The sequence below is a fragment of the Pogoniulus pusillus genome, chromosome 26 (genome assembly GCF_015220805.1).
Source record: "Pogoniulus pusillus isolate bPogPus1 chromosome 26, bPogPus1.pri, whole genome shotgun sequence".
Classification (NCBI taxonomy): domain Eukaryota; kingdom Metazoa; phylum Chordata; class Aves; order Piciformes; family Lybiidae; genus Pogoniulus; species Pogoniulus pusillus.
In genome coordinates, this window is record NC_087289.1 from 14,257,025 (window position 1) to 14,265,755 (window position 8,731).

The window sequence follows — 8,731 nt, forward strand, 5'->3', positions numbered from 1 at the left end:
TACAAAGGATAAGTAAAGACATTCTTAGGTGGATACAGAACTGGCTGATGGGGTACAAAAGGTTATACCAGTGAGGAACAATTAAATGGCAAACCTGTTTCTCAGGAATTGAGTAAGTTTAGAACTTTCATTTGTGCCTTTGATTCAAGAACTTTAAAGACTGTGACAGACAGAAAAGCAGAAGATGGTGCTAATTCAAGGGAAGACCAGACTGCCATACAGGAAGAACTGGATCAGAGAAACAAAGGAGATTAAGTTTCAATCTGTGCATACATGTTTGCTCTTCCTTTCCTTGCTAAAATGCCCCTAGATCTGCCTTTTCCATAAAAGCTACATGCAAATTAAGTTTTGCTATAATGTTGCATTCACACAAAAAGTTCAATTTGAAAAAGAAACCAATTTTAGTTCAAATTAAAAACACAGCATGCAGGTATGACAACCACTCTCCAATTCCTCACATCTGAAAACAGATTTTAAGAGGCTCATGGAGAATCTTTTAACTTTCCAAGGAGGGGGAAAAAATTTCAATTTTAAATTGTTTCTCTAGAAAAAAGAGAAATCTCACACCATGCCAGGAAGCATTTCTTGAATCATTACTCAAAATATTCTTCTTTCATTTCGTTATTAATCCATGGTTCTCTAACTCTGAAAAGTCATTTGCTTCACATCTGTGCTCCAATAATAGTCCCAGTGCAGGTAGAGGCCCAAATCTATTTGCACATTGTAAAAATACATAGAATCATAGAATTCTTCTTCAGGTTGGAAGAGACCTCCAAGATCATCCAGTCCAACCTATCACCCTGCCCTATCCAATCAACTAGACCATGGCACTAAGTGCCTCATCCAGGCTTTTCTTGAAGACCCCCAGGGACGGTGCCTCCACCACCTCCCTGGGCAGCCCATTCCAATGCCAATCACTCTCTCTGTGAAGAACTTCTTCCTAACATCCAGCCTATACCTACCCTGGCACAACGTTGCCCAGAGAGGTTGCAAATGCATCCTCCCTGGAGGTGTTCAAGGCCAGCTTGGACAGGGCCTTGAGCAACCCAGTCTAGTGGAATGTGTCCCTGCCTATGGCAGCACAAGCTGGAACCAGAAGAGCTTCAAGGTCTCTTCCAATCCAAACCATTCTATGATTCTCTCCGTGCAGTCAGCAGAGACAGAAAGACACCTATGGGCAACAAGTGATTCAGAACATTGCCTTCTATCTCCTAATAAAACATGCTCAATTTCATATCACCCAAAAAATTGATTATCATCTCTACTTATAAATACAGCTTACCTTAAAGACTTTTCAACCACCTGTGTACGAAAAACTTCTTCTTGGTCCAAATTTATGGTACAGAAAAAGTCTCTCATTTTATTGGGTACTAAGTGCTTGGCATCATCTGTAAATAAAAATAATTACTGTAGATACTGGGGGAGGGAGGAAATCAGAAAGTATCAGGCACAAGAATTTTACAGCTTTGACATGTGTCCTAAGTGTACTCCTCCATTCATGTCTTTCCATATTCATTTCCAATTTGTAAGATCCAACAGTGTACAGAAATTGCTACATCCATCTTCATGTGGAAGAAGAGTTGACAGGAAGAAGACAGCACTGACTCATGAACACCACTTCCTGCAGCACCTGCACTTTCCCTTGAGAGGTCTCATCTTGGGCTTGACCCTGCATAGCTTGCTAAATCCAAGAAGCTTGCAGCCTGAGGTGTTAATGCATTAAGTCATAAGACTCCAAGACAGGATCTGGCTGAGCTCCTGTTTACTTGGTATTTTCTCTGCTAAAGCAGGCTGATTAATAACAATTCACCCATCAAACCCCTGATTTCATTTTCCACAATGAATAGCTGATGTTAACCGATATATTTTCAAAGGTTCACCTTTGAGTACTCTGTTTTTTCCTAATTGTCTGGTCTAGTATGCAAGGGAAAAACCACGTACTGACCAAATGCAACATGAACAAGAACTAGTAGGAAAAGGAAGTTCCTAATGAGACAGGATAACTGGCAACACAGGAATACCAAGATTTGCTAGGTATTGATCTTAGGCCACTGCACTAACACACAGCCTCCAGAAATGGTTCTTTCAAAGCCCTTAGAGCAAAAAACAGTTCTCAGTGCTCAAACTGGAAAGCTCTTCCAAAATCTGAGTGCTGCACACACCTACATTTATTTACAGCAACATTGTCCTTAGCTTAAACAGTTATTTCCCATCGGATGTTTGCTTCCCCTCTAAATGTCTTTGAAGACAGCAGACAGAGCCTTTTCACCTTTTATTCTGCTAAAAGAGAAAGCTTCACTGCTATTCTCTCATAGAAGAGGTTCCTAATCAGCAAGTAGCCACTCTCTGTTGCACTTTAATTCTTAAACACAGGCAACCAGAACCTGCGTTAGCACCTTTTACAGTAGAACTCATCCGTGTCTGCTACTGGAAATACCTGTTCCAATGAAAGGAGGAATTATCTAAACTTTACAGAAGGCACTAAAAAGAGGATGAAAACTACTTCAAAGTTATAATTACTTATCATGTCTGAATAAAATATCACCTCCACTTTCAAAGACCTCAGGTTTAAACATTTGAAGTGTCATACAAGTGTACCCGTTTCAAAAACTCCAGGGATATGAAGCACAGTGGAGTAAGCTTTATTGCCTGTGAAGTCTGAACTTTACTTTTTTCTTCTCCCCATTTCCTTCTCCCTTTTTCTTTTTTGATAAATAGATTATTATGGTCTTGAAAATTAAGCAATGCCTGAGTAGAGAACAGGACAGTTCAACAGGAAGAAAGATTATACTTTATGCATGATGTTTTCCAAGTCAGGAGTACGTACACTGATGGAAAGCATGAACAGACGCTTAAGTAACTTCCACAGTTAAAAACTGTGCTCTCAAAAGCATCAATGAGCTCTGCATCAACATGGGTATGAGAAAAGAGGAAGTATACACACTGGTTTTAAACATCACACTTAATGTTGACAGATCAAAAAGCATGAACAGAATCATTAGACTCCAAAGAGACTGAACTCAGAACTACCCCTGAGATCACATCAAAAGGAAAGCAACTAAAAACGTAACACCATGTGTCACAAAATGAAAACAGAAGCTAGTCAGCATAAAAGACCACGCTATGAGATATGCCTCAATCTACACAAGATTCACATACCTCTGTAAAGTGCTTTTTGGTCATCAATATGACACATGAAATAGAGACACCCACACATCCTAAAGAAAGGACAGAGCTTCAGTGGATTTCTAGTGGGAATTTGATTATTAAATTAAATTAAAAAATGAAAATAGAAATATTATGGAGGGGTCTTAAAATTGGTAACCCCAGTTCATCTTGCCCATTACTTCAAGGCTGGAAGCAGGAGATTGGCTGCAAACACAATTGACTCACAAAAAAGAAAGAGAGCATCAGGGAGTGCAAATGTGATCCTACTTGTATTTTTTCACTGTTAGGCATCCAATAGCTACTTAAGTCACCTTTAAGTACATGCCTCAGTTCTAAATCTGTTGTGATGATTTATACAACATCAGTAACTTCAGATTTTACTCTGTATTCTTGAACACCGTAAATAGGAACTTACTGCAGAACTGACGTTGCCTCATTAATATTACCGTGCTCTCTCGTGTGCCACATATGAAAACAGTCAGGGCCAAGGCTGGTAGCAGTGGAAAAGCCAAAGGTTAGGCACCAAGATGCACCCTACTTGTATGAAACATGTTACAAGGAATTCTCCCAGATTATGAACGTGAAGCTTTTCTAAAGCAAGGTCTGTGAGAGAGCTGGGATTGTTTAGTCTGAAGGGCGACCTTATTGCTCTCCACAACTCCCTGAAAGGAGGCTGGAGTAGAGGTGGGGGTTGGTCTGTTTGCCCTAGTATCAGGTAACAGGAGGAAATGGCCTGATATTGTACCAGGGGAGGTTTAGATTGGATAATAGGAAAAATTCCTTTCCTAAAAGAGTAGTCAGACATTGAAGTCACCACCTCTGGAGGTGTTCAAGAAGCATGTGAACATGACACTTCAGGACATGGTTTAATGGGCATAGTGGTCTTAAGTTGAAGGCTGGACTCCATGATCCTAGAGGTCTTTTCCAAATGGAACAATGCTATGATTACATTTATTATTGTTCATTAAGAAGGTTTTCCCCTGAAAAAGCACATTAGTAATACAAATACTAGGAAGAAGTGAAAACAAAACAACATTTGCTGTGCAAAGAAGCCAAAAGAACATCTAGGAATTAGTGGGTTTTCAGGCTTCCACAGCATATTTAACTCCTATCCTTTTTTTAAGCAGTTTTTGTTTTGTTAGAAGAAATGAGTAGGTTTACAAAGTGATGTGTCTTGAGGCAGCATGAAAAATCATCTTTTACTGCAGCTATTACTTCCACTAATTTTCCAGATGGGCTCCTCGAGTTCTTACAGGTTCATCTTTGACAACCAACTTCCTGTGTAATCCCTAGGACACAGTCTGGAATACCGTTGCTTTTGCCAGGTAACTGAATACTCAAAGTTACAACTGCAGTCTCAGTCCAGAACACATAAACGGGACAATAAACCTAGTTTCAACATATGTCTCGAGACGTTTTGGCTTTTGCCTTTCAGTGCTTAATGGAAAACTTGTGTCAGGTTCAAGTATTACAAGATGCAAAACTCCTTGAATGTCCACTGTTGAGAAAAGCCTTATGACATGAACTGGGAAACAGAAGGGTGACAGTAAATGAATCAGATCCACTAACTCATGCCTTAGTCCTAAAACTAACAGTGTTCTCTTCCAAAGGCAGGTTGACATGTTATTTCTATGATGGCTGCTAACAACATAAGAGCTCGGCGTGCGCCCAGCAAGTGGCAATCATTCCCTCACTAATGCCCTGGAGGGAGAGTACCTCAGCTTCACTTAGAATCATAGAATCAGTCAGGGTTGGAAGGGACCACAAGGATCATCTAGTTCCAACCCCTCTGCCATGGACAGGGACACCCTACCCTAGATCAGCCTGGCCAGAGCCTCATCCATCCTGGCCTTAAACACCTCCAGGGATGGGGCCTCAAACACCTTCCTGGGCAACCCATTCCAGGCTCTCACCACTCTCATGGGGAGGAATTTCCTCCTCACGTCCAGCCTGAACCTACCCACCTCCAGCTTTGCTCCATTCCCCCTAGTCCTGTCACTACCTGATATCCTGAAAAAATCCCTCCCCAGCTTTTTTGTAGGCTCCCTTCTGATACTGGAAGGCCACAATAAGGTCACCTTGGAGCCTCCTCTTCTCCAGACTGATCAGCCCCAACTCTTTCAGTCTGTCCTCATAGGAGAGGTGCTGCAGCCCTCCGAGCATCCTTGTGGCCCTTCTCTGGACACACTCCAGCACATCCACATCCTTCTTGTCATGGGGGCTCCAGAACTGGATGCAATACTCCAGGTGAGGTCTCACCAGAGTGGAGTGCGATCAGCTTGGTTCAAAGAGCACAAAACAGTAGGAGCTCTGGGAAAACTCACGGTTCAGACCATTTATCCACATCTCTAATTTTCAGGTAGAATCACAAAATGGTACAGGTTGGCAGGCACCTCTCGAGATCTGCACTTTGTGCAGTCTCCTTTGTTTTGTGACCTAGCCTTGTTCACTGAAGACACCTTCGACTCTATACTGCGTAAGACATTTAAGTAAACCTGAGTCCGTTCCTTCATCAAATCTAACCCCTCAAAAGACGTTCACAGCCTGCTCTCAGTCCCAGTGCCGTGCCAAATGCAACTTGTCTCACTTCATTCTCAAAAAGCAACAACAATAAAATCATGTGCGTGAGAAAGGAAATGGATGGGTTACATCTGAATTGTATGAATGTATTTCGATACCCCTTCAGGAAGCCGCTGCACATCCTGTTTCTCCTTCTTGCTTTGAAGTCTTCCTGAGCCGTACCACACTATCTGTTTTCCTCCTCAGCCCCTCCTCTCCAGCTCATCCTCTGGTTTCCCACGTTACTAAATGTACAGGTATTTTTAATCATCGCTTCCTAACCACCAAAATAAAGTCAGCAGCCTCCCTCTCGGCCTCCCCCTCACTCGCACACACACAACACAAAGAAACAGAAGCATTAATGACCGTTCGCAGCACAGCCCGCTACCACCGACTTCCTGCACACCAATCATTTCGCAATTGCCGCTTGACAAACAGACTCCGATGCCCGAGCACTGGGCGGGTGGGAGCACTTCTGTCCCCCGGCTCAAGTGCGCTCTTCTGGCTCAAGTAAACTCTCGGAGCAACGAATGTTTCCCAGCCCCTTCGGCGCTCCGCCGGGACCCGCCGCATGCCTCCCCCGCTCCCTCCTTGCCGCCCGCCCCTGGGCAGCGCAGCCCCCGGCTCGGCCTCCCCCACCCTGGCCAGCACGTGTCAGACGCGCCCGCCACAAAGCCCCTTCCCGGAGCCGCCGCGGCGCGGCCTGGGCCCCCGCGCCCCCCTCCGCTGGCCTCTCCTCGGCTCCTGGCCCGAGAAGCACGGCCGTGAGAAGCTGCCGCCCCTCAGCGCCCCCCGGCCCACGTCCCGCCCGCGGCCTCAGCGCCCGCCTCACCGCCACCAAAGAGGGGGAGCGGCGGCCCGCGGAGCTGAGGCGGCAACGGGCACCTGAACGCGGCGGCCCCGGACGCTTGCCCAGCCCACCCCGGGCCGGTCACACGGCAGCCCGCCCTGTCCGCAGCACTTACAGATCTTCCCGCGGAGGTTCTGCAGCACCCGCACCTCGTCGCCACCGTCTCCGGTCGCCATCGTGCGAGCGCCGCCTGCGCAGTGCAGTGCCCGGTGGGGGAAGGGAGCGGAGCCGCCCGGCCCCGCCGCACGCCACCACACCGGCCGCGCTGCCGGGGGGCACCACAGACCGAGCAGGGGCGGGGGGCGCCGGCACGCATGCGCCACGGACACCGTCTCCCAGCAGGGCCTTGCGCGGCGGTCCCGCCCTCGCTACGGCTGCCGGCGGGGACTGCTCAGGCAGTCCCAGTCCAGAGGCGGGCACGGGCAGCTCCCGGCATGGAGGCTCTGCAGCAGCGGGCCCAAGGGACGATCTGCCTGCTCCTGCAGTTCGCCTGACTGGCTGCGGCTTCGTGTGCCTCTCATGGAGGCAGAGGGGTCTGGCTGCGAGGCATGTTAAACGCTTGCCATTGGCGCGTTATTCATCGCATTAAACGCCTGAAACGAGCGACAGAGCCGGTTGCTTTGATTTCTGGTATGCGCAGCGTCTGTCTCTGAACAGCATGCGATGGCTTGTGTTAAATTTTCACTTATTTTTGCCTGCTCAGCCACCTAAGAAAGGCCATCAAACAAACAGTGCGGCTTGCAAAAGCTGGTGTAGTGCTGCCTGCGATCGGCAGCGAGCGATGCCGTGTTCACCGGAGTTCTGAGACACCTCGGGGTGCTGGTACACTGCACATGGAACACAGCAGCAACCCACTTTCAGCAACAATTAAGGGGCCTTTGCATCATGTTTCTAATGTTTCTTGAAGGCACTGGTCTTAATGTGAAACCCCAGGATCTTGCTTACACCTGCTGTTTGCCCCAGTCCCATAGAGGTGGTAGATGGCTTGCTTAGGTCTGCATAATCCACCCAGCCAGCAGCTGCAGGTGCTGTGCCCAGTTTGTTGGTACTCAGATGCGTGCTGAGGGTTCATCGGTCTTGAGACCTGGTAGATAAAAAGTCTAGTGAAAGCCTTTGGTGACTGCCATATCCTAAATCAGAGAGAGTTCAGGGAGCTAAAGCTGCCTGAGAAAGCATTGGAGGACTCGGATTCTTTATGCCTAGAAAGGCCTCTTTGGTCTGCCCTTCTGGTAATACAAAGGGAAGTTTGGGAAGTCTGAGGCTGTACCTTGTCATTTGTATCAAATTTAAGTCCTCTGCGTTGTGCTCCATTTCTTATTTCTCCTGTATGAATCTTCCTGTTATTATGATACGACACTGAGGCTTATCATCTGACAGTCAAGCACTAAAGTGCCCCATTCCCTGGTGTGTTTTCCTGCATCCAACATCTGCCCTGCTGCTCCTTCAGCAGTAGTGAGGTTCCTTCTTCATCCTCAGTCCATGTCATGGTTGGGTGAGCACAGGTGTTCGAAGATGGCAGGCAGGAACAGTAAGCAGTGGAGAAGTGCAACAAGGCTGGGGAGAGGCCTTGAGCACAGCCCTATGAGGAGAGGCTGAGGGAGCTGGGATTGTCTAGCCTGGAGGAGGCTCAGGGGTGACCTTATTGCTGTCTACAACTACCTGAGGGGTGGTTGTGGCCAGGGGGAGGTTGCTCTCTTCTCTCAGGTGGCCAGCACCAGAACAAGAGGACACAGCCTCAGGCTGCACCAGGGGAAATTTAGGCTGGAGGTGAGGAGAAAGTTCTTCACTGAGAGAGTCATTGGACACTGGAATGGGCTGCCCGGGGAGGTGGTGGAGTCGCCGTCCCTGGAGCTGTTCAAGGCAGGATTGGACGTGGCACTTGGTGCCATGGTCTGGCCTTGAGCTCTGTGGTAAAGGGTTGGACTTGATGATCTGTGTGGTCTCTTCCAACCTTGGTGATACTGTGATACTGTGATTCTGTAATAAGCTGCTTCATCACACCAGTAATGAGATATTTGTATAAGTGCAAACCCCAAATTATACCAAGTTATAAGTGATGGCAACATTTACTGGCTTAGTTCATGTGCTTCTGCCCATAGTTTAGTTGTGTCATGTTCTCATTTCACAGAAGACAGAAACATCATTCAATATATT

At 47.0% G+C, this 8,731-nt stretch overlaps 1 protein-coding gene across 3 annotated transcripts in view; it reads right to left on the reverse strand.

Annotated features, from left to right (window-relative positions):
• RASA2 (RAS p21 protein activator 2) overlaps nucleotides 1-6,909 on the reverse strand; it is a 60,180-nt gene extending 53,271 nt beyond the window's left edge. The window contains exons 1-2 of one of the 3 annotated variants that reach the window (XM_064165153.1): nucleotides 6,693-6,909; nucleotides 1,283-1,388 (exon numbers count right to left, since the gene is read on the reverse strand). In XM_064165153.1, the coding sequence (XP_064021223.1) occupies nucleotides 1,283-1,388; nucleotides 6,693-6,753 (167 nt within the window). In that variant the 5' untranslated portion in view covers nucleotides 6,754-6,909. Of the gene's footprint in view, nucleotides 1-1,282; nucleotides 1,389-6,559; nucleotides 6,635-6,692 lie in introns of those variants that run through there. The other 2 variants (XM_064165154.1, XM_064165155.1) reach the window with 2 other exon arrangements.
• Nucleotides 6,910-8,731: the final 1,822 nt, after the last annotated feature.